Genomic DNA, 26,488 nt, shown 5'->3' with positions numbered 1-26,488 from the left:
TTTCTATCAGTACTATATCATTTTCTTCAGAAATTTTAAAATGTAATTTATAATTAAAGAGGAAATTGTTGCTGAAATCTGTAAAGCCAGTTAAAGACGAAATTTACAAAGAATGAAAGAAGTGTAGCTGTATAATGCTGTGTCAGTTCTGTACTCATTATAATCTCTTAATAAATTAAAACCTAGCGATGCTTATAATCCCTTCATTAACTTTATCAAAATAGATTATAGAAATGTAGTAGTGTACGGATCTTAAAGCAGATACACTATTTGTCAACGACCTTGAAAATGCGCTGCGTTGCGTTCTCTAAGCCAAAGGGTAAATGTAATTGGCTTCGTCGCGCTGACTCAGACACTTGACCATTTAAATTGCGGTATTATTAGTATTTTAAAAAGAAACTTTCGCAGATCATTGATAAACTGGTATTTTTTTCACTCTGGAGGAAAATGTAGTCTAATTGTTCCACGATATTTATTTATCTACAGTATTTATTAATTTATTAATTTATCTACATCTTTACCGTAAGCAAAGTTCGTCTAACTAAAGATTATGCTAAGAAGAATAATTCTTTTACCTAATGAAATGTTAAGATTAATGCAGAAAGCAGCTTATTTTTCATTAATTTCTAGACAAATTTTCAGTGATAGTCAAGGCTTGATACATCGCGTTTCTTTGCTGGTGGGGAATAGAAAAATTACTTTGCTCTTTAACTTACCGATTTAAAAGTTTCTAAATTACCGTGTAAAAATTCTTTTAAGAACAATAACGTCAGAGAAAATTCCTGGTGCAAAGACTAACACCGTGCAGAACATCACAAGTCAACCTTTTCCCGCTCTAATCAATATCTTCCCGCCATACTCACAGTCCCGTGGACTTGAGCCTCTCATCTTTGAAAACTGGTACAACGACGTTTCTTTTCACAATTACTCCTTTTCTGTGTTTCACTGAGAATTATATAGAGGGAAAAATAATCTATTAAAATGCTGAAAAGCGCATGAAACCCAAAATCACTGTAATCGTGTGGAACAACGTATCTTACAAGATGTATCCCCCAACCTCGGACTGTTGACAAGGAAACATCTAATCCGATGGTGAGTGCTGATAATATTCAAAATAAATTAGGTCAAAAGGCAGGAAAGGGCTAACCTTTAAGAGAAGTAGGCCTACATTCGATAAGTAATTTTGTAATAATGTTAGTGAAAGACAGGATTCTAAAGGAAATGAAAAAGAAACTCCCGAATGAAAACCAGTGATTTGATATATTCAGGGTTATCGCCTGGTGAAGAAATAATGAATATGTGCAGACCTAATGAGGTGACGACGAATTATAGTCGTTAAATGTGCGCAGTCAATAAAGGTCAATTAACGGACAACGCAGCGTTTCTCGATTGTTTTCGTGTATTGATTTCACGAAACCATTTTACATTTTTTGTTTTATGCATTAATGGTGATGAAATGAAGTCGTGAAATGCAGTGCCTGTTCTTATCAGAGCGAAGTCTGTGAGTATGCATCTATAATAAAGACTGGTTTGTTTTTATATTAGGTTATAATGAGATGAAAGTCGTGAGCTCTACAATCTGTCAATGGTTTGTAATGGTTTGCCCTATTTGTCCTTCAGCTTTAAGACTGTCTGCTTTTGAAATCGAGTCAGCATAAAAAGCAGATTATGCTGGATTGGGAAATAACTATATACGTACATCTATGCATACAAGTACAGGAATGAGATGACGCAACACATGTTACACACACATGCACATTATACATATATATATATATATATATATATATATATATATATATATATATATATATATATATATATATATATATATATATATATATATATACAGTATATATATATATGTGTGTGTGTGTGTGTGTGTGTGTGTGTGTGTGTATTTCCTGGTATTTAACCCGGAGCCCCAATTACAAAAACCATATTTAGATCATCATTTTACTTATTCTCATTCAGCTGCAGCTTTCGTAGCCATTAATTGTGCTTTCACAATTCTGACAAACACCTGTGTGACGAAATGGCAAAATATTGAATTTCAGTTCCGAGAAGCAGCTTACTTGAAAATTGGGTCACAATGGGCGTAGATTTATGGAAAACTAATTCGATCATTTGTATATAGACTTTCCAATAAGAACAGCACTATATATTTTCACATGTAGCATTATGTGTTATAAAAATACACAGTAATTACTGCCACCTTCAATCTTTATCTGCTGAAGCAAAAATTAACTGCTTATGCAGAAAACTACCACAACTTGTACCGCTCCCATATCTAAGCTGTAGGCTTATCAGCATCTCGTCAACCTTCCTACAGATGATTGGGTACTCGTTCTTTCCCGCACAACTCTCTTGCCTCCTAGGTATGAAAGTTCTTCTGTTCATATTCCTCTAACATTGCATGTAGCCAGCAATGTACAGTAGCCTATAGGTCTTTCTCCTTCTTACCCCCAACAATCCCAGATAATATACCTTTGTCACTAGCATTTTCTTTCTTCCAATCTCTCCACATGATTTGACCACGTCAAAATACTGAACTCTCCATTCTCCTATCATAACTTTTATATCATGTAACTATATGTCTATATGTTCAGTTTTGTCCCTATTCTCCATGCGTTACCCAAAGAATGCCTTGCAACAGCTTACACCTACTTTTTAACATTAAACATCCTTATGCAAATGCCATATAGGCGATTAAGCTCAAAGTCCCTTCGTACTTCCTAATCTTGCTTTCCTGGTACTCTTCTTCTGTTTCTAACCTTTTGTAGACCTACTAACTCCCGTACTTTGCCCCTTCTCACGTCCTCCCACATCTTATCATAATTCCTTGCATTTACTTGAAAATGACTTTATAAATCAGCCACTGCCCGTCTTCCACCATCCTCACCAGCATTCACCGGATTACATTTTTAGATGCAGTTCCACAAGAATCTCTTTATCCTCACCAATTCCAGGTACTCCAAACCTGTCAACTTTCTGCCAACTCATTCTCTGTCAACTACCCTGGCATTCAAATCAGATAGTTCAACCACCTTTTCTATTTTCCTAATTCCAGTTAAGCACACATTCGGACGCGCCTGAAAACCTTCTAACTTTCTGTTTTAATTTAATTTTGTAATTTCTTGGACTGTGAACACACACACTCGTACACAGATTCACACTCACACACGCGCGCGCCCAACTTATATTTTCGTTATCGTCAGGCCATTGCGCTATATGACAGTACATGTACTCTGGGTGTGGTCAAAATGGGGTTCTTATTTCATCATAGTCGCCAGCTGACTTCGCTGATCCTTCACATGCAACTGCGTGTAATCCTCGGAGCGAGAGAGAGAGAGAGAGAGAGAGAGAGAGAGAGAGAGAGAGAGGAGAGGCGGGGACCAGGAGAGATGAAATATTCTTGAAATAGCTGAGTAAACGGGTAGAATTTATTACACCTCCGCAGTATGCTTGACAGACCTTGATTTTTCCAGTTAAGACTGGAGTAAATGAAAAGCAGCACGACCAGTGCGTTGTATAAGACAGCATAAACATTAACTCTAAAAAATACAGATCTGCAAAATTTGCATGTGTAATTAATTTATTCTTGTGTTCAAATGATTTAGTCTTTTTTTTTATCATTTTGCAGTTTCTTCATTCTTCTCTTTTAATGACTTATTCCTTTGATTATCTTGATTCACATTATAAATATTCTTGTGTCTAAATGATCCATTCCTTTTGATTCATTTGCAGCTTCTTCATTGCTTCGATCGTCTTGATTCACAGCGTTAAATCATTCGTAAACTTCCATCCTTGCTTGACTAAACTGAAGCTGTTTACATAGGAAAACAAAATTTCTCTCGCACCGACAATGACAAGCCAAAATCAAATTCCCGTACCTTGCTTGGCTTCAAGGCCACTAAGCCCCTGGGGACAGACATCTATTTTATTCCAAGTCATCCATCATTACCGCTTTGGCTACCGGAAACGTTTACCTTTAAAAATAAAAAATACAAAGAAAAAGTGCTGAGATTGTGGAGAGTTGTTGTTTTGAATGGAGTAACTTTTCCAAAATTCTCTTTGAAAATAGATTTTTCGTCAGTTTTAGACTGAAAGTAATCTTATTTGTTTATTAGGATAAATAGAAAAGTTTTATTAGGATAAATAGAAAAAGTTTTATTAGGATAAATAGAAAAAGTTTTATTAGGATAAATAGAAAAAGTTTTATTAGGATAAATAGAAAAAGTTTTATTAGGATAAATAGAAAAAGTCACAGCAGAAGGCGAGATGCATCACAGATTGTCCGAGTATTGGTCGGTGACAAAGTAAATATTTTTATTATATAGAGAACTCATCAGCGGATATTATCAGAAAACCCGTTTTGATTAAGATTGATATTTCCCTTCGTGGGGGATTTGGCATGACCTAATTGACCCCACATCCCTTCAATGACCTTTGGCATTATGACGGCAGTGAGATAAGCTAATGAATGATTAATAATACCTTTATCCCACAGTTATTAATTCTGTTTTAATTTTCTTCGAAAATTAATACAACGTCCAATAACAGTCATTGTTTACCTGCAATGTAGCTATAATACTTTTTCATTGTGTCTATTTGATACTGTTATCATTATCTCTTTGTCTGTCTATCTGTCTATCTCGGCTCATGTATGCTAGGTCCATGGTTCGCTCCCGCCTACCTCCCAGTAATTCACCAGCTTGCGGATGGATCAAGACGAAGGGCATGTGGCTAACAACCTCATCCCTGAGACATTTTTTGAGAACCCGGAGGGCTGTGCCCTTCTGGCGTTACCTCTTTCAAAGGGGAGAGGGCGTATGGTCTCTTATATATATAAAAAAAATTCCTGTATGTTCGAATTTAGGAACCAGCATTTTGCTGTCCCTATCCATTTCTTCACTTCTCTTGTGCAGATCATCAACAATCCGGTACTTGAAAGCTTCGGAAATCTCTCCCTTCTTACCTTTTCCCCAACTGATTTATTCTCTAGTCTCACAATATAGCTAATAAATACCGGGGAAAAAGTATTCCACAGGAACGTGATGACAGGGACTGTACGCTTCGGTTGCCGTATAAGGCGAGTTCAATATTTTATTTTTTCAGTTTTCATTTATCTCATGCTCCAGCCAGCACTCCCGTGAAGATATCTGGACGGCCTGTGAAAGTTCTCCCATTATTTCTTCTTTTTCTTTCTTTCTTTCTTTGCTTGGTACTGCATACTGCTTGAGTGGGTCACACACACACACACACACACACACACACACACACACAAACAGAGAGAGAGAGAGAGAAAATTTCTTGAAAACTGGGTGAAAGAGAAAAAAGTTGGGCCGGGATATGTGACACAAAAATACATAATAAAGAATGAATAACAGTTAAAGAGACGAGAGAAAGAGAGAGAAGAGAGAGAGAGAGAGAGAGAGAGAGAGAGAGAGATTCTCGAATGAGCATTCTATACACTAAAAAAAATTGAGCCAAAATGTGCAACACAAAGGACCATATTAAAGAATGAAAAACAGCCAGATGAGAGAGAGAGAGAGAGAGAGAGAGAGAGAGAGAGAGAGAGAGGATATAAGGTGCAACCTCTATAATTAAACCGGACGGACGTAAACTGAACGCTATAATCCGTAGCCTTTGCTTGTGACACCTGACCTAACAACGCTCTTGTTTGTTGCTTGTTTGGTCTGTCTCGCTGTGCTTGCTCGATACGCTGACTGGGCAACAGTACTTTCTTAACTTTATCCAGAACCCAGTAAGACTTCTCTCTCTCTCTCTCTCTCTCTCTCTCTCTCTCTCTCTCTCTCTCTCTCTCTCTCTGACACAGATGGAGGTTTTCCCAATCTCGTAATCAAGATTTTTTATTATTAAATTGCCTTCCAGAGTAATTTTACTGGTTACAGAGCATGCAAATTTCCCCTTTTATCTCTTCCCCAACTTTCTCTCTCTCTCGCAGTCGCAAACATAAATGTTATTGTTAGAATTCGGACTTATGGACAAACAGTGCACGAGGAAAAACTTGCAGGCAGAGGAAAATATTCAGAAACTATGCAGAGTAAATGAGAGACAAAAAGAGAGAATTATTCACGTCATTTCAAGTAGAGAGGGACACTCGTTGTGTGGGTGGGTGGGGGATGGTGTTTGGGGACTCGCGTTTGGGAGGGGGCGGGGGCAGAGCGTTACAGGCAGCGAGCCAAGCCTGTAAGTGTGAGTTGTAAAATCGAGCAGAGGAGGCAGCTCCGAATTTCTTCTCCCAGTTGTGAGTGAGCCGGCTCGTGAGCACGTCGTCTTCAGTTCGATCTGTTTACTCATTGCCATGGTAGGTGAGAAGGCCATTATTGTCTGATTTGCTTGTGCACATCTCCCCTTACATTTAATCTGTTTAGTGTTTTCGTGTAGATTTTAAGGACCTTTGCTGTATGGGTCTAGTTTGGAAATTTCATCTCTCCCTCTCTCTTTCTCACTTGGCATTTATTGTTAACTTAAACGCGTTTTCGGTGCTTACCTACATTGTCTCTGCTACGAAGTGCAATAATTTCATCTCTCCCTCTCTCTTTCTCACTTGGCATTTATTGTTAATTTAAACGCGTTCTCGGTGCTTACCTACATCGTCTCTGCTACGAAGTGCAAATTTCCCCAGATCCAAGTTGCTTGGAATTGCATGATACCTAACATAGTCAATGGTTGTTTAGCGTGGAACTGCGACTATGTGATAATTCTGTTATTTTCTTGATGAGGTGAAAAAACGTAACGATCTAATTTATGTGTAATGATATTCCCGCCAGAATCTCTGTTATTTCCCGTAGTCTTCAAAACCGAATTGACTGAACGCCTCAATGTGAACCAGGGTAATCCTGTATAGAAAACCGGAGGACTTTGGCAAACTCATCTAGGTTAATACTTTTTGTCAAGCTTTACGCTGTGTATTTGTGGAATGGCCGGGGTAGGGAGGGGGAGGGGGGGCAAGATTTCGTTAAGCTTTCACATTCATCTTGTAATACTTCACGAATCCGCACGCATACGCAGGCTTGGTTGATGACCGCTGGCAATCCACTTGTTAACTAACGTAATTGATAAGATAGTACCGGATATCAGAGATTTTAACAGAGTCACTGAGAACAGATAAATTCTGTTAAAAGAAGACTTTCTCTCCTTGGGTACTTTCTTTTAATTATTATTATTGCGCATCTGTTGACGAAAGCGTTGAATTACTACTAGGTAGTTAGTTAATTATGTTGGGTAGCAACAAGTGTAGGGAATGTGGTTGGGTCAGCAACCTCACTTCTAAAGACTTTTAGAGAACCGGTGAGGGTGTCACCTTCTGCACCTACCCCATTAAAATGAAAAGGCGTAATTATATATATATATATATATATATATATATATATATATATATATATATATATATATATATATATATATATGGGAACAATACAGTAAAGTGAAACAACGGAGTGGTACTAGGCCTTTCGACCTGCTTGCCTTTATTTATAAATTCATCACGTTCCATATTTTCGTGATTAAGTTATACACACACACACACACACACACACACACACACACACACACACACACACACATATATATATATATATATATATATATATATATATATATATATATATATATATATATATATATAGAGCCATGGTCAAGCAACGCCTGTTTTCCTTATTTGTGTTTTTATGACTCAGCAAGCGCATAATTTTCTGATAAGTTCGTTCCCGCAGTAGTTTATAAATTATATACCAGACTGCTTCGCTCACACACGGATAAAAAAAAAAAAACTTTTGTCCCAACTGATAAAAGTCGGCAGTGTTGTGTACACGGGTTTTAGATAATCGTACTTTTTGCTGATGATGCTTTTGTTCGCAACGAAAAAGTTATAACGTGACAGCTGCTGAGGACGATGATATTAGAGAACGCTGGTATATCGAATATTCCGCGGAAGGCAGACAGTTAGACTTAAAAATTAGCAATATCACTAATTACTTTGTTTTCACTACGTGCCTTCTCATTTCCGGTGAAATTGACTATTATTTCCTTTCCTATTTAGTGACTAAGCCTTTGGTAAGTCTGACCTTCCGGCCTTTGATGAAGCACCTGTTGCTACGTATAGTATTAAAAGTATGAATATAGGTCTACCCAGTATATATAGTATACTGTAGATAAATGTTTATATCCGTGTAAAATATATGTATTTTTCATCATACGTCTAATTTGAGTTTTTGAAAATGGATAGTACGTGCGTGTAAGAGAGAGAGAGAGAGAGAGAGAGAGAGAGAGAGAGAGAGAGAGAGAGAGAGAGAGAGAGAGCTGTTGTGTATAACTGAACTATTTTTTCCCACAACCTTTTCCCAATAACGGGGTTTTTCGCTTATTACATAATAGGATCAGCTGTTGTTCAGGTTCTTCGCTGTTGAAATAATCCCATTGTATTTTTTGCAATATTTCGCTACACTTAATGAGGGAATATTTCTCTTTAAGGCTAACAGAAAAATTATAGACACCATTTTTTATTTTTTATTTATTTTTTAGTATTTTCTTGTAGATCAGGTCTTTAAAAAGCTACATCATTGGATGATATTGGCATATCGTATTAAAGTCGCGTGACGAACTATCATAGTTCCGTAGAGGTCATAATTATGATATACCACCGTGATTTCCAACCTTCAGACGTTTGCTATGTGCGAGAGTACTGTTATGACGAAACTCCCGGTGGTTTCAGTAGCAGTTTAGTCCCTATGGTATGCGTAAACTTTTAAGATTAGCAATATCATGTTACCTCTTGATACAAGATTTTCACTCTTACGAATCTCGTTTTAATTTAATAGTCTGCAGAACTTTAAATTTCTTTTAAAACATCTGGCTTCAAGGGTACAATGCACTCGATGACTTGCTCGAGATGATACGGACAGATAAGGAAAGCTAAGAGAGCAAAAAATGGTAGAAAAAAGATTGTTGTCTCCCTTCCAAACAGAAAACGGAAACTCGGGGAAGAAGTCCAGTTACGAGCTACAGAAGTTGAAGTCTGAATCACCTGTGGCCGGACATGTACCGGCAAACATAATAGCGTATGATATCTGCCCAGGATCACGTACACTCTCCAGTTCTTGATGTGTGTGTGAGAGAGAGCGAGGGGGGGCGGGGGTGAAAGAGAGAGTGTTATAGGTTCTTAGTTTTGAGGGTCTTCCCAGTAAGTGTCTGCATAAGTCTAGCCGGCGTAGCCGATACCATGTTTTATTAATAACTTGGCTCTCTCTCTCTCTGCTCTCTCTCTCTCTCTCTCTCTCTCTCTCTCTCTCTCTCGTACCAGGAAGTATCAAACACAATATTTAAATATGATAAGTTCGTCAGCCTGCTTTAACTACACATATTATGTAACTGTCGCGTCAGATACGCCCAACTGCTTTCACTTGTTTTCTTGCTTTTGTTTCCTTTAGCAGACTCCCTGTAATGGTTCACTCAACGCTGCTACTGTTGTCTATGGTAATTTGATCTCGTATCAGACCAGATACAGAAAATGTTTTCCTTACACGAAGTTCAGAAGTAGATTATTTTAACTGCTTAAAGATGCGCTAGTATCTTAACGTACATTGTAGATGATTGTCTAGTATATTGCTTCTCTAAAAACAAAGCTTGTACTGATTACTGGCGAAGTAAAATGGTCGAGTCTTGAGTTTGTATTGTCTTTGGTAGCGATAAAGCGAGTTTCGAAATAAATTAGTTAAATTTCATCGCTCCTTTCTTTTATAATTATTACATGTTTATTTTTAGTAAACGTAATTCTGATCATACACTCTGAATCAGTACCCTTACTATCGTACCAGAAATGCGTAACAGTGCTGCCTGACAAATATGTATACGAACTTTCGTATACATGAATGTGTGGTCTATTTTCGTATACCTGTTGTTACCGACTGAGCAAAATTTGGCTTTCTTCCAACCTGTAGAGATTCCTTTCAGGGATCTCTTTTCTCAATTACCTTTTTTTTTTTTTTTATCAACGACATCCTTCAAATCCCCTTCATTTCCTATTCAGCCATATGCAGGTGATTATATTCTTCGTCAGCCATCTTCAGTAGCTAGCTCGTTCTCGCTTAAATCTCATGTGATGTCATTAATGCAGTTCTAGACAGGAGCTTTGAGTGGGTCAGATAAACCTTGGTTTAGTTTAATGCGTCTAAGACCAGTTTACGTATTTTTCACCCCGTCTTTATTTTGATTTCGAAGACAGAAGTACAAGGTAATGATCTGAAATGCTTACATCAAAGCCTGTCCAAGTCTGTCTTAGAGAAGCTGGACGTGCTCCCAGTGTGGCATGTAGGTCCTAATTTTTAAAGGCCTACTTGCCCTGAGCAGCCCCTCTAGATTTGTTTGCTTGGAACTAATACTTTATTCCTCTTTGAATGGAATAATGATATCTTTATATTCTTCTTTGAATGGAATAGTGATATCTTTATATCTGCCTGTATGGAATAATGTCCCCACGTGGAGAAGTGCTTTATGATTGTCGCTAGATTAAGCCGGAATAAGCCAGCACAGGCTCTTGGCGGGAAGTCTGAGAATGAGACCTTTTTAAATGGCAGGCGAAGATTCGGACATAGTTGTCGACTGGTATTTTGAAAGGTCAGGCTCTCAGACGTCACAGTGAGATACGTGTTATTTATTTATCAGTTGCATTTTTAAGCAGGCAACTGGAATTGTCCAGTATTCAGCCGGACGATGCTTTCAGACAACCTGAGATTCAGAGTTGGTATTTGCATGATTAGTTTGCAAAAGCCTCTTTTTTTTTTTACGCTGGTTTATTCTCGTGACTTCATTTATTTATTGTTTTAATTTTTGTACTTTTTTATCTAGTTTACAGATTTATTTATTTACCGATTCCATTTTTTATTAGTTTCTGTATCTGCTTAATTTTTTTTTAAATTAAGAAGCCGATGACACGAATTGATTGATTGATTTCGTGATTTTTTTATCTGGCGTGGCAGACATGTGGTCATTGATGCTGTCCATCTTAGTATTAGCTTTTAAACAAAAGAAATGCAACGAGAAAAACTGTTCTATTTATTTGTTATTACTTTGACTTAATGACACAGAGCAATTCAGAAGGGCCCATCGCCTGTAGAGCAAACTTACTCATAGTCTGACGATCATTTATAACAAAAATTGAACAAAGCTACGAGAAATATATTGAAATAAAGGTATACGATCAACAGGTATTATGAAATAATTGCTTTCATAATATCAACACAGAAATTAATATATACGAACACAAACAACAAAGCGCGAGGCACTTTGATGCAGCCTCTTATCCTTTTTCAAAGACTGCCAGCAATATTGTTCCCATATTTTTGCATGAGAGGGGGCGAAAGACTGGAAATAGAGGTAAATTCGTCTGCCAAAATACCGGACTTGAGGAGAACGGAGGCGGAGAGAGAAATCCAAAGGCTGGCTGGGAAGGAAAGGGTACATTTAATTAAAACTGACGATTGCCTTGGTACTTCAGTAAGATGTACGATAACGAAAAGTGAGGTGACAGGCATTCCGGACACAAGTGGTGCTAACTGGACCACCAGTTTTATAAAGTTCATTTCATTGTCACTCTCGAATCTTAATGTCAGTATTTCATATTGGTGTCAGGGCCAACTCTCTCTCTCTCTCTCTCTCTGTCATGAGAACTTTTTGTGAGAAGATTGAGAATAAAAGGTAATGGCTGATTGTGGTTAACATTAACATATAAAAAGCTTAAGATATAATTTATAGAGATGAAATGCATAATGTTCTGAGAATGAATGGAATACGAGTTGAGTGTGATCAAAAGGTATTATGGTGACACCAAAGTGTATGTTATGTTAGAATATGCAGATGAGAAGGTGACTGGTTTGGTGCAATATGTATCTCTCCATATCTGTTCAGTACTTGTATGGCTCGAGTGATGCAAGAAATGAGGGTAAAGTCTGAAAAATATAGGTGAAAGTTGTCTGGTTAGAAAGGAATCATGATTGGTATAAGGAATATCTGATGTCTGCATTTGATATAAGCTAAGGGGATGGAACAGTGAGCGGTAAAATGGATTTTGGAAAAATGGAAATGGATGATATTTATAGGTAACTGGAAGTAGGGCAAATGTAAAGGATGATACTTCTATGAAAGAAGAGATAAATTACAGAACAGGTGAAGCAAGGAATGGAGCAGGTTGGATGCAAGAAATTTGAAAGCTGTGAGTGCCTACAGCACAACAGTGTTAATGAAGGGAGGAACTGTTGAGCCAACTCTCCTACATAGTAGCGAAATGTGGATGTTATTTGCAAACGTGTATAATTTAGAACCGTCGTGAGGGAGGCAAGGAAGACAGAAAATTTAGGATATTTGAAGTAAATATATTGGAATGGCAGGGATTACGTATCCAAGAAGCAAGGAAGTGGGTGTCAGACAGAGATGAAGGATGCTGTGTGAAGGGGTATTTGATGCTAATGAGTCGTCTTTATACATATATGGAGCGACTTACTGATACTATGAAGGATTTTCACCACCTAGTATTCATCCTAGACTGAACCTCGCTTTTATTTTCTCTTGAACCAATTCCTATTAGGAAGAGCGCTAACATACACGGCCAGAAAGTGTTAGTCCCCTTTCTGGTTATCTGTAATTACTTTGGGATGAAGCTGCTAGCCTTATGCCCTTATCCAAACTGGATGCGCTCCATCAAAGTCTACTACCTATCAGGTACTTAATTCACTGCTTAGGTCAACTAAGGCACGATTTTTTTTTTCGACGGGGCCTTAAATTGTTTAGGAAATCAAATTCTGGCCGATTCTCTGTGGAGGCTAATATGTGCACAACGAGATCTCGTACACACACACACACACACACACAGAGATTGGCATTTGACAGAAATTACCGGCGACACGATTCTGTGTAGAAGCTGATGTCAATAAATTTGGTGTGACTTTTTGACGGCTGACAGTGACATTTCGCAAGATTAGTTATTTTGGTCATTCTGCGTGCGACGATCTTTAATCGATACAATAAAAAAAAATATTGTAGGTCGGATTACTTAATATTTTGTTATTTATATGTATAATTAATAATTTACATTTATGAGTGTTTTCTTGACATGGAGTTTTGGTTTTACGATATTGTAAGCTAGTTGTTAATTTTTATATTTATACGTATAAGTACAGCATCACTCGAAAACTTTACAGCACATATTGACATCAGCCAGCTACTTCTACTTCTTCTACCACTTCTACTTCTTCTACTACTACTTCTTCTTCTTCACGGAAAGAGTAGAACCTCGACAACTTAGACGGAATGTTGATGAGCTTTCGGAAATTCCGCGTGGGAGTGCAGTGTGAGCCGTTGTAGTGTCTCGCCTGGCAGAGATCTAGTTAGACGGACAATTATTTCTGTTGTCAGGGTAAGATGGCATTTGTTGGCAAGGCTGATTGAAAGAATATAAAAAAAAAAGCCTTTCGTTCGGAATGACCTCTGGAATAAATAGGTGGGTTGCACAGCAAGTGAGTTTTCGTAATGGAGAACCCGTCTGCAGTTACTAAAGTTCTCGTAAGATTAGCAACTTGATATTTCAGTTGTGGCAGTTTTTCCTTTTATTTTAATTCAGTGGTTAGGCACGATTGTTCTATATCCAGCCTAATGTATCTGGTTTGGAGTCTGTATAAGAGTTTTCTTTTCTGCTTAGCTGTCTATACTTAGACCATGTAATATCTTGGTATGATTTTTAGACTCATCTTTTTGCGAGGTTCGCTTTTTCTGGAGGTGGGAGCTCTTGGGATAAGTAATGCAGATTTTTGTATCCAGACCTTTCGTTAAGATAAAATGATGTATTTTTTCTCAGCTATCAAGAGCTAAAGTGAAATCTGTATTTTATGTATTTTTATTTAAGGAGGAAAATATAATGGTTTAGGCTCAATAAAATTGTCACTTGAATAACGATCGGGAATGCAAACTGCCACAATGACAGTACTCCGGATTCTCCCCAATCTCAGAATTCCTGTTGTTACTTCTTCTGTCCTTTTCAATCAGTATTTCATTCATTTTCCGTCAGAATACATTTTTAACAAATATAAATTACTGCCACAGTATACTACCTCTGTGCCTCCGAAGTCGAAGAATTCCTGTTGTTATTTGTTTTTTTTTTTTTCCAGTCAATACTTCATATATTTTCCGTCAGCATACGTTCAACAAATGTCATAAATTGTAGCCACTGCCACCACAGCACTACTTTTTACGATGACAGTCCCATCTCCGAGTGATGTCGGTCTATGGAATCAATCTTTCTCGGTCACGTTCCGTCTGATGTAGGCTTTCGCTTCTTCCACTTCATTGGTCGTTACTGTGGCTGGCATACGTCACTGGAGGCAGCAATAACGCATGGGGTGAAATCTGGGATGATTATTCTCCATTTTGATTTAGTTTCATGTAGTTTCTTTGCGTTTAATTCACCTTTAAGCAAAGACTGATTAGACGCGCTGCTTAATATCCATATCTAGACCATGCCTGGAAAAAATCATAACTAAAAAATGTACCTAAAACGTTGTCGAAAACCTGGAAGGACGCGTAAATCGGGAAGAGGAGAACAGGAAGGAGAATTACAGTAGAGTTTTTATGTTGGACGTATCAGCGATTAACTTTAAAAGACATCGATCCGTGATGATTTTTAGTGTGTCTATGTTGTTGCCGGCGCGAGTCATGAGAAGTTGACGTTTGACCTTCAGAACGTTTCGCGCGAATCTCGCGACTTCGGGTTGCAAAGAGCACTTGCCTTGCTTTGCTTTTGGGCTAGACAGGTGTCGTTATTTCCCCGACTGTTGTGGAGGAATTTCATCACATACACGACAGTTGTGGTCACATTGAAAGCATTTAGCTGAGTATATTGATGGTTGTGGCATTGTAGGTTGGTTCTAGTCTTGCAAACATTTTAGCGTAGGCCTAATGAGAAGATATTCTTTCAGCGTTGAATGACGTGACATGTCCCAGCGCCTGACCTTTGGCCTAAATTCCATATTCTATTCTAATGATACTGTTTAGACCAAGCCCATGCAAAGTGAGACTATCTTTCACTCAAGGCTGTCGAGATTTAGTAAAAGAATTTGGTCTTGCATGTAATAATCCCATTAAAGAGTCCAGTGTTGTTTACACAGTTGTAATCTAATTGGAGCCAATGTGTTAAGTGGGCCCCATGCCGGCGGGTATACTTGACAAATTTCTTTGTCCTGCCAGCATAATGGGTAGTAGCATAATAAATGCGTTTTGCTGTCTCTCAAGGCAAGGACAAATGATTGTATATAAACTGGGAATTAGCGACGGCCGTATACATAATCACTTACGAACTGGAGTGCATAAGTGCATAGGTCGTTGGGTTGAATTATATAAAAACTCCGCCATAATCATTTTTGGCAAGTGTTTTGAAATTCAAATATTTCGTTATATCTCAACCGCCACTTGCGTTCCTCCCCCACAAGAATATTGCATCGCGGTCTGACTGCATCCAAATTTGGATATTTCTTTCCTTAATTCATCTCGGGAACAAGGATCTTAAGGCAGTGAGTGGGTGGTATAAAGCTCCTCTCTCTCTCTATCTCTACTTCTGCATTCGCGTATCTCTGCATTCGCGCTTGGACTATAACTCACACCCAGAATGGTTTAGTGGGCAAGTCCATTATTTAGAGCTCTCTCTCTCTCTCTCTCTCTCTCTCTCTCTCTCTCTCTCTCAGATGGCAGCATCACCACCTGGGCTAGCTGCCCACTATTATTTCAGCCAGGGAAAGTGACCTTCACACGCCCTTGGTTGCACACTAGGCAAGGTTTTCTTTTTCTGTCTTGGGAAAATTTGATTGAAATTAAATCTTTGCTGAGAAAACTGATAGTATCGTAAATTATTACTGATATGGCTTATTTCTTGTAATAAAAAGGGATACGTTCAACAAGTTCTTAGTCGTTTAGACTCAAACTTACTAGAGAGCCACAGGATTTCCAATAATCGAGTGCGTGTTCGAGTGGTGTAGACCTAGAGCATTATAGGTCTAGCCAAATGATTAAGCAGTGAAATGTTAACGAGAAACGCGAGAGAGATCTAACTATACCTAGAGCATTATTGATCCAGTCAAATGATTTAGTAATAAAAGATTAACGACAAAAACGAGAGATATCTAGAAAATTATTATCCAATGTCGTTAACGTTTGAAACTTTAGGCTAACGTAGGGATAAGCATTCGTGGTGATTCTGCAAAGGGAGAGTTGGGGAAAGGACTATTTGATATACAATTGCCAATTGACCTTGTCACCCCCGAACAAGCGCATTAACTTGATCTGTCACTGAGACCGTAAAAGTATGTAACAGATGAAGACGAATGTAAATGTAAGAAGTATCTCTTTTTTTTATATAACTTTTTAATGGTTTACGAACACACACACACACACACACACACACACACACACACACATATATATATATATATATATATATATATATATATATATATATATATATATATATATATATATATATATATATATATATTATATAATTATATAAATATATTATATACATACATACATACATACACACACCAACATATATAAATACACACCTCTTGGAAGCAATGAAACGAAAGGCATGGATAGTTGCCAGTTGCGTCGCACAGATATTTTCAAAATGATCATTTCTTTTAAAATGTTAAAATTAGATGAAACCGGTCAGGCAACTTACACTGTCTGCTTTCTTTTATAACATACTTTGCATTTGAGCATCCTATGTTCCTGTGAGTTCAACGCATATGTGTATGTGTGGGATATAAATGTGTGCTTGCCTAAAAATGTGGGCATGCATATGAAAAAATACAGTTAGCCTAATATTATTTAATTCCTGAACTATTAACGTCTCTTGTATGTAAAAATATAAGTTTATATATATATATATATATATATATATATATATATATATATATATATATATATATATATGCACTTTGAATTATTTTTATATGAAATTGCTGATTAATATATACGTTGATATTTGCATCTTGATTATTTTTAGAGAAATTGTGATTAACGACTTAAAATGAATTAAACGTTTTGATTTTACCGAAAATCGGGTATTATTAAAGTAAAAAAACTTTAATGTTTAGTTCAAAATAATTGATTTATGGAAAGAAAATCCAATTTGCAAAATGTTAGCTATAGCTACCGAACAAAAAAATTAATCTCCGTATTAAAACAGCATTAATGATAACGTAATTAGTTAAATTAATTCAACATAACCTTAATTAATCAAATAATTTGAATTGATTTAAAAGCAGTGACACCAATAATTTCATTCATTTTCTCTTTTTTTTTTTTTCCTACCCCACTGACTCTTCTTCATCAGGTTTTAATAATAGGATGCCCCCTCACTCCCTACCTCCTGGCCTGAATTGGCAACCAATAAGAGGTCGTCAATAGTTCGAATATCGATCACGAGGGGGATGATGAATTTAACTCTCTGTATTCTTTCCCCTTCTTTTATTTCGCAGTTTGGTTCTTTTTCCGTCTTCTTAATATTTTCCTCATTTTTACTGTATCATTTTATCTACCTATCTATTTAATTTATATATATACATACATATATATATATATATATATATATATATATATATATATATATATATATATATATATATATATATATATCATGAGTGTGCCCACTTTAATTTCCCTTTTCATGTTTCCTATTAACATTTGTGTTGCTTGTACGTGTATGTGTACATATATACATATGCATATGTGTATAATATATAATGTATATATAATATATATACCTGTATACATACATATGTGAATGCATGTAAGTATGCATACAGATCTATAATCCTAAGGCATATTTAAACACCAGTCTGAGATTCATTCATAAACAGTATTGTCTAAGGTACGGGTAGAAAAAATAACAATAAATCTGTAGCCAACAGAGTAAACTGTGCTGCATTTATTTCCGCATAGAATTCTTGAATAAAAACGACGCAGTAAAACGAGACACTATAATAGAATAGTTTCAGCTTCTTATCGCAAAAAAAAAAGAATAAAAACTAAATGTAGAAATTGTTCGGGAGCAAACTCAAGACAGCGAAGAACGTATCTGAGTCATTAAACAAAGGAGGAACGATTAACGAGCCTAGGCGTTCAGAAGATGTTTTAAAACAAGACACACACACGCACACTCCAGCTACCGAAGATCCATGCTGGGATATAGCCAAAGTGCGAGTAAATTTAGACAAGAAGAAGAAGGAGGGGAAAGAAAGAAAGAGAGAGGGAGAGAGAGAGAGACTGAGTCAGGTGACGTGTGGTTTTTGGTATTTGGCGTTTAAACGAAACAGTAAATTACGGTAGAAGCCGGGATCACTGTTTCCCGATTTTAAAACCAGTTACTGGAGAAGCAAGGAAATAGAAGAGGGACGTTAAAAATAAAGTAGGAAAGAATGCTGGATAAGATCAGCTATTTTATCTTGAGGATGATCTTTGCGGCAAATACATTTGCCAAGGAAAAATACGTGACTAGCGAAAAAGAGAGAGATTCGTGATTTTGATAGCGAGAAGCATGTGTTATATTTAAAACTCCACAGTTGCATTAAGAAATAATAATCAGAGAAGTTGGACAGCAAGATGGAAGAAATGAATCGGCAATGAATGCGAAGTGAAAAGCTAAAATCTATGTCCCGTTTCCGACCATCAGAAACCCAGAGTGGCTTTCGGCAGAAGCTAATGCCAATTTATTCACGAAGTTAATGCCTGTCCCTCTTCCATTTATGCATGTTCTCTGCTTCGTCCTTGGCCGGCTAGAATCAAAGATTTGGTGTCCCACCGGGAGGTATAGATTATTCACGCTTTTGCCTGATAAATTACGGATAAAGTTCAACCGAAATAGTTTTGAACTTCCCAAAGTTAATGTCTCTGTGATCAGTTTGATGTGATGGCTGATGTTCATAAAAAAAAGAAGGTTACAACTTTCGTAAATTTGTAGTAGGCTGATTGGTAATTTAAGTTTATAATATGATGTTACAGTAATTTGTCTTAGAGGGAAAATATTTATAGACCAATGTATCTAGGTGATGAATAGAAAGATTTCAAATAATTATGAAGTATTATCTCTGACTTTCCCTGGTATACCAATTCTCAAAGCTGGGAAAACCAACACTTGACATTTATTAGTCACACCGATCTCACAGCAGCTAAACTCGGGCACCCTGAATAAGAACGCGTATTTAGAAATTATATTCTTAAGAACCTATTTCTAAAGTCTGATTTTTTCCCACAGGCTGTCGAGAGGAAGCAGTTGGATCTTGCACCCTTGAAGGATGCTAAGCTCCCTGTTATTTTCGTCCTTGGTGAGTTGAGATTCTTCCTTTTCTGTATTTTTTATAGATTCCCATTGACCTAAATCGTCCTTTCTTGCAACATGATTCCCATCTATGGTCTATTCATCTTTCTCTCGAGGACGGTTTTTAATGTTGATGGGATAACGGTCAAGTGAATTTGAAGTAAATACTGGGGTACAGCAGGGAAAAGTCATTTCACCTACGCTGTTTGCCCTTGTCATAGATTTCACAATAAAAAAAAAAAGTTGGCCGGAGATTGACAGACTTAGAATGTGCAGATAATGCAGTTTAAATCAGTAAAATACCACAAGATTTGCAAAGCATGCTGAATAGAATGCATCTTATATCTAGAGAGAAGGGATTTAAAATAAATCTGAGAAAAACAGTAATGACGATAGAGTGTGCATGAAGAGATGAAATAATATTAGCTGGAGAAATAATTCGGTTGAGTCTTTCAAATATTCCGGAACAAAGGTATCCAGGACAGCTTCTCTTGGGATATAATTTAGGGAAAGTAAAGGCCACGAAAGGTTATATGTATTCAAGAATGTAAAATCCGGATAAAAGTCACACACAAGGGAACGACTTTGTAAAAGTATTAAATATCGATGTCTTTGTTAGTTGTTAAAAAAAATATTGAAATTTCCTTTCAAGAAATACGAAAAATAAATATCGATGTCTTTGTTAGTTGTTTAAAAAATTATTAAAATTTCCTTTCAAGAAATACGAAAAATACCTCTTTTGTAAAAACAGGATAAAAGTCACACTTGGAAAAGTTATACAAATTAATGTCTTTGTTATTTTCATTATTATAGTTGTTAATGAAAATTATTATTGAAGTTTTCTTTCGAAAAAAAATCGATAAAGTTCACTTTTGAACAAACAGGATAAAAGTCACATATGAGGGAACGACTTTGTAAAAGTAATAAATATCAATATCTTTGTTATTTTGATTATTATAATTGTTCATAAAAACTATTATTGAAGTTTTATAAAAGTTATTGTTGAGGTTTTCTTTTCGAGAAATTCGAAAAACTCCTCCATTGTCAACTGGATAAAAGTCACACGTGGGAGAACTACTTTGTTATTTTGAGTAAATTGTTTAAAAAATGTTATTGAAGTTTATTAAAAATTATTATTGAAGTTTTCTTTCGAGAAACTCGAAAAAATCCACAACATATTTTAAAAGCAGGATAAAAGTCACGCGCGATTAAAGTACTTTGTAAAAGTAATAAATATTAATGTCTTTGTTACTTTGATTATAATTGTTGTTAAAAAGTTATTATTATTATATTCAACCCTCTCTAACAATGGTTTCGTAATGCAACTGCAAAGTTTTCCTCCTGTCACACGTTTCAAACCACCTCGCTGTCAATTTCCCTCTCAGTGCTGAATGACCTCATAGGTCCCAGCACTTGGCCTTTGACCTAAATTCCATATTATTATTATTATTATTATTTACTTCTTCCAACAGGTGGCCCAGGATGCGGCAAGGGCACTCAGTGTGACAAGATCGTGAGCCAGTATGGCTACACTCACCTCTCGTCAGGTGACCTCCTCAGGGAAGAGGTCGCCTCTGGATCAGAGAGGGGCAAGGCCCTCAACGCCATCATGGAGAAGGGCGACCTCGTCCCCCTGGTCAGTTAGAGAGAGAGAGAGAGAGAGAGAGAGAGAGAGAGACCATGTCCCTTTAAATAGATAGATAGAGACTCCTGTCTCAAGTGAGACCTTGTCCCTCTGTTCAGTTAAAGAGAGAGAGAGAGAGAGACCGACCGTGTCCCTGTAAATGGGTAGATAGAGACTCTTATCTATAGTGACGACCTCGTCAATTTGGTCAGTTACAAGATAGAGAGAGAGATGTGGACAAAGAGAATTACTGAGTTCGTTATATTTTGATAAAAAATGTGCTCAAGTAAGTTTAACAAAGAACGACTTGCCAATGGAATTCTGCCGAATTTTTTTTTTTCATGAAATTAAAATTTCCTTGACCTACAAAAACGGAATGGCATTAAGCATACCACGAAAAAAGAATTATTTGGCAGTTTCAAACACTGCAAATATAATCTTGATGTGAAATCTGTCTTAAATTGAATAGCACCACAAGAATGGTTATTGGCTCAGAAATCATGTAGAGAACGTTGAAACCATCATAAAAGTAAACGCCGTGTCTGCTTCAGAACTGTTGTATCTCGACGCCTCAATGAGGTTAAAATAGTATGACATCCTTTATATACGTATTTACTCTTCACTAAATATTAAATTAATTGCATAAGTCTTTTGAATTCCAAATCCGCCGCAGTCTAATTGCTTTGGGCCTCTCATGTGCATCCTTGCCTTCCAGAAGAGAATTACATTTGCATTAAATGAAGAAACTGAATCTAATTTCATTGTTGTCAGTAGTACTTTGGTTCCTGAGGAATGAAAGCGCAATACTATATCTTGTTTTGTTTTCTGAGGATGAAAGTATAAACAAAATCTTTTTTATTATTAATAATAAATTGATATCAATAATAATTTTATTCTTATTGTTATTAATGCTACTTGATATCAATAATGGTTTTGGCTCTTCCCCATTACTGAAAATAATTTTTTGTGTGCATTTTCAACTTCTCTGGTCAGCAGTAACTCTGGCAAGTCTTAAAAATAAGTCCAAATTCGCAAAACCGATTATTTTTGCGCTAGTTATTGTAAACACTATTTTGTCGCCGCCTAAGTCCATTTTAACCTCGATATTTGGCCAGTATTAATACTTCGTAGCGTACATACTTTAGGGCCAAAATCGTGTTCGTTAAAACTGTAGAAATTTAATACGCAGTGAAACCTGGAATCAGAGGTACTTTGGAAAATTGCGTAAATATAATTGTTTGCCTTGTCTCTCCCTATACACGTAATAATGATGAGTCAGTCAAGTTTTCTTAGTAACGATCCTCTGATCCAGCGTTACTCATATTTACGTACGCAAAGCTCGACTGCTTTAAATGATGACTATCAAAACTTCCCACGAAACAGAAGCACAGTATCATCGTGAATCTACCTAAAAAGTACGCCAGCGTGATAAGATAAATGTTGCAGTTAAAGTGGATAAACTTGACAAGTTCTCTGGCTGCACTTTTTGTACTCCTTTCTTGATAGTAACCACTTGAGGTTTCTCTTTTTCCTTTTAATATCACTGAGGATTAAAATATCTTCCAAATCGTGTTGTAAAAACGGTGTTAAGGCTAGCATATACTTTTATGAGGTTACAAGAGAAAAAATCCTCAAGATGTGCATATTACTGAAGATCTACTATCAACCTGAAACTTACAGTATTTTGTTACCTTTACTGATATCATGAAATATTTTCCGTTACCGAGTAAGTACTCCAAATAATAATAATAAAAAAAAAATAATAAAACCATATTTTCTGTCAAACCTACCCACTGCGTAATATTGCTTGTGACGTACAAAAATTTGAAAGTTTTCTATCATCAAAATCTATCAAAGGTGTATGTATGTATATATATACATATACACACATACATACAAAGGCTTCCTTCACATGTACGTTCATTAAAACCCTCTTCATTGATTACTTCTCAAGCCCTCTTCACCGAAATCCCTCGCTTTTTCAGGAGGTAGTGCTGGACCTTCTGGCCGAAGCCATGCTCAAGAAGGTATCAACTTCCAAGGGCTTCCTCATCGACGGCTACCCTCGAGAGCAGGCCCAGGGCGTCCAGTTCGAGGATTCAGTAAGTCGGATCCTTTAAGTTTAAGCCCAGTTGTCCATTGATGTGGGCTGTTTTCTGATGATTAGATTTGGCGGTAAACAGGCCTTTTTTAGACTAGTTCAGTATCTCTCAACGTTCATAAGCAAATAAGATTTTTTATTTTTTTTGCACAGAAACTAAAAAGAAAATATCATATATATTGATTTTTTTAAAAGTCCAGAGTAATGTACAGTGAATTGTTTTGGGCAAACACTTTAAGTTTATTGACTTGCTTTTCAGTTGTCATGTACGAAATGTTGTTGGGAAGAAATATTAAAATAAACTTGCTACATCTTTTTTAGGCTTTTATATGCATTTAGTTTCATTCCTAAGATCTTTGAGTTTTTGTTGTCATGAATTCCAGATATTGGTTCCCTATTACTTCTTATCAGGGCAACTTTGTCAACGAACTGTCAAGCACAGTTACTATTTTAAATGCTCTATTGCTATGGACATTAGAAGAGAGGCGTAGTTTGAAGTTCAAGTTTCAACATATCTTTTGAAGAAGTGTGTCAGATTAGTGTATTCATACTTCTAACAAGTCACTTGGCTACATTTGAAATGTTTTCCTTCAAAATAGCAATTCTATGAGATAGTTTGAGTTCCAAGTTACTGGAAAGTCTTGCAAATGCATACTTGTTTCCATTACTGTTTTCGAGATCATCAGAAATTCCCATTGTACTCCTTGCATTTCTTATTCGCAACTAGAATCCATGAATTCCTTTGGTGCCTATAACGACCTTTTTTCCCGCAGATTCTTCCATGCACCAAGGTCCTGTACTTCGAAGTCCCAGACGAAGTCATGGTCGAACGTCTGCTGAACCGCGCCAAGACCTCAGGTCGTGTCGACGACAACGAGGAGACCATCAAGAAGAGGTTGGCCACTTTCCACAAGCACTCCGAACCCGTCATTGACTATTACAAGGACAAGTGCAGCAAAATCGTTGCCTTGGGTTCCCCTGACGAAGTCTTCTCCGAAGTCCAGAAGGCTCTCAGCGCACTGCAGTAGAAATCGTTGTCATTCTTCAAGATCCAACTTCAACAGGAAACAGTTTCCTTGCAGCCCAAACGGATAGAAACTTTCTCACGATCTGAAATTAGATAAAAGCTGTCAACCACATTTCCTAGTACTTTCGTCGCTACGATTAAGCAAAGCTTCTGGTGATGCATAGACTTAAGCGGAATCAAGCTTAGCGTTCAAATCTTCTCTTCCAGCAAAGGGGCGTTCAGGCAGCTATACGTAGCTCGGATTCACCTTTCACTATGGCCTTAAATTTTCAGCAACACAATCAATAGAGTGGTTATTTTCTTACTTTGTAAGTGGAATCATTTTGCAGAAGCTAATGTTTTGGTTTCCAATAGAGCGAATATGTTTTAACCCATATTGGGTGTTCAGCCAGATGGCGACATTCTTCTGTCTGATGCATAAGATAGCATTTACTATTGCAGAGAAGAGTGACTGATTACCTACTTCGATCTCTTATTTTACATGCTGGTTTGATGTCAGACTTAGAGCGCGTTGACATTCTGAAACTTTGTTTCTCTTCCTAGTGACTACAAATGTTTTCCATCAATGATTATGACAAACAGACAGCTTCAACAACTCTAGTCAATCAGAATCAGTCACATTGTTCTGTTGTTTCGTTGCCTTTCTTGTCAAGAGGTGAACCCGTCTTATTCTTCTCGGTGTTTTTGTCACATTACTTCGCCTAATGGAGGCCTTCGTATTCTCAGTCTTTCATTTGAGGAACCGATAGTCATGTATATGTGCATTTGCTTGAATAACTGATTCAGGCTTCTTTGAGAAATGCCCTTTCAGTCGCCTAGTGACTTGCTCCCCAAGTACATATCGTGAAAGGATGACAACTGAAACATTTCAGGTTGAGTTTAAATTCACGAAGACACTCCTTACACTTTGATCTTGTGTTTTCATCTGATTTTTCTTCACTGTGTTTGTATTTACAGCCACTGAGTAATTCCAGTTATCCTCTCCATTCAGTAGAGTAGTGAATATAGTGCCCTTATAAATGGGAATCACATTCATATTCCACTTTTAATGTAGCTACCAAAGTGGCTTTGTAGCCTTTCCAGTGAGAATTACTCTTCCAATCGAGAGCTGTGCGTTTTCGAACCGAGTTCCTTCGGTTTCAGCCACTTAGTACTAAGAGTAGCTGGAAGCCGTTTGGTTTACTCATTAGCATGATATCCTTTACTCTTGTAGGTTGTTGATTAATGGCAAAAGGCATTTTTAGGTCTTCCTGTGGATGATGTTAAACTAATCCTAAGAAAGTCACCTGTTGCACGAATCACCATTTGATTGTTATCCCAGAATGTTTAGAACAATGCATATATAGAAGTGGATATGGCATTTACTCGTTACAAATGAGATTTTTAATTGTTGTCTTTTGAGAGCTTAATAATTATGGTAATGTTAACATAAGGCAAGAATACATTAAAGCCTCTATTCTCCCACTGTGAGCAAAATCCAATCTTCCAAAAGTGCTCAAAAGTCATTGGGAAAACAGACACCATGTAACTGAGACTATCTTGAGTCCATCTCATAGTTATCGTAGTCTCTTTAATGACTGTTCAAGAAAGCATTGACTAGTCCCTGTTGTGAATGTTGTTATCGATACGGTTCATTTGTTGATTTATACAAGACATGAATGTATTTATAAATTTTTTTCATAAATGTCACGTAATTTTGTGCTTTGATTGTTCCTTCTTGGTTGAAGAGAAGAGTGTATGATGATGAACTGTTTCCTAATTTAAGCATCATTGCTAAAATAAAGTACAAGAAAGTAAGCGAAATCTGTAACAGCCTGAAGCAGGACAGAGCAAGTATGTCAGAGCAAGAGCCTTCATTCCAACACAAGAAGCCTGAGAGCTTGGCACGAGATTAGACTCAAAAAGCCCGAGAGTTTGGCACCACAAGATTAGACTCAATAAGCCTGAGGGATTGGCACCACAAGATTAGATTCAGAAAGCCTGAGTGATTGGCACCACAAGACTAGACTCAGAAAGCCTGAGAGATTGACATCACAAGATTAGACTCGAAAAGCCTGAGAGGTTGGCACCACAAGATTAGACTCAGAAAGCCTGAGAGCATGTCACAAGATTAGACTCATTGGGATATAAATAAAGGGAATAACACTGAAATGAAGTTGCAGCGCTGACATGAACTGGAGAATAAGCCTGGAACTGTAAAGAAAATGAGTGCTCCATGAAATCATTGTTCATTAGCATATCTGGAAATAGTGTGTAACCATGTAAACTCTGGCCAAAATTATTAAACCTGTTTTCATTTGATCTTGTCATGTTAGACATAAAACTGATGTACTTGAACCAAACGCATAA

The 26,488-nt window shown here is 36.9% G+C and overlaps 2 protein-coding genes across 3 annotated transcripts in view; one reads left to right on the top strand and one right to left on the bottom strand.

The window, feature by feature from the left end:
* The window catches only part of NC2beta (negative cofactor 2beta), a 45,007-nt gene that overhangs the window by 16,043 nt on the left and 2,476 nt on the right, over positions 1 to 26,488 (bottom strand). The gene's annotated exons all lie outside the window — the stretch shown is intronic.
* On the top strand, positions 798 to 25,834 carry Ak1 (Adenylate kinase 1). Of its 2 annotated transcripts, none has more exons than XM_067083210.1 (5): positions 798 to 1,092; positions 19,325 to 19,394; positions 20,860 to 21,023; positions 22,997 to 23,113; positions 23,886 to 25,834. In XM_067083210.1, the coding sequence occupies exons 1-5, from the start codon at positions 1,090 to 1,092 to the stop codon at positions 24,138 to 24,140; spliced, it is 609 nt and encodes a 202-aa protein (XP_066939311.1). In that variant the 5' UTR covers positions 798 to 1,089; the 3' UTR covers positions 24,141 to 25,834. The 2 variants fall into 2 exon arrangements, with proteins under 2 accessions (XP_066939311.1, XP_066939310.1); XM_067083209.1 differs by lacking the exon at positions 798 to 1,092 and adding an exon at positions 5,760 to 6,331.

This window comes from Macrobrachium rosenbergii, chromosome 40 (assembly GCF_040412425.1).
Source record: "Macrobrachium rosenbergii isolate ZJJX-2024 chromosome 40, ASM4041242v1, whole genome shotgun sequence".
Lineage (NCBI taxonomy): Eukaryota > Metazoa > Arthropoda > Malacostraca > Decapoda > Palaemonidae > Macrobrachium > Macrobrachium rosenbergii.
The sequence above is the reverse complement of the archived record's forward strand: the minus strand, read 5'-3'. Positions and strand labels throughout refer to the sequence as shown.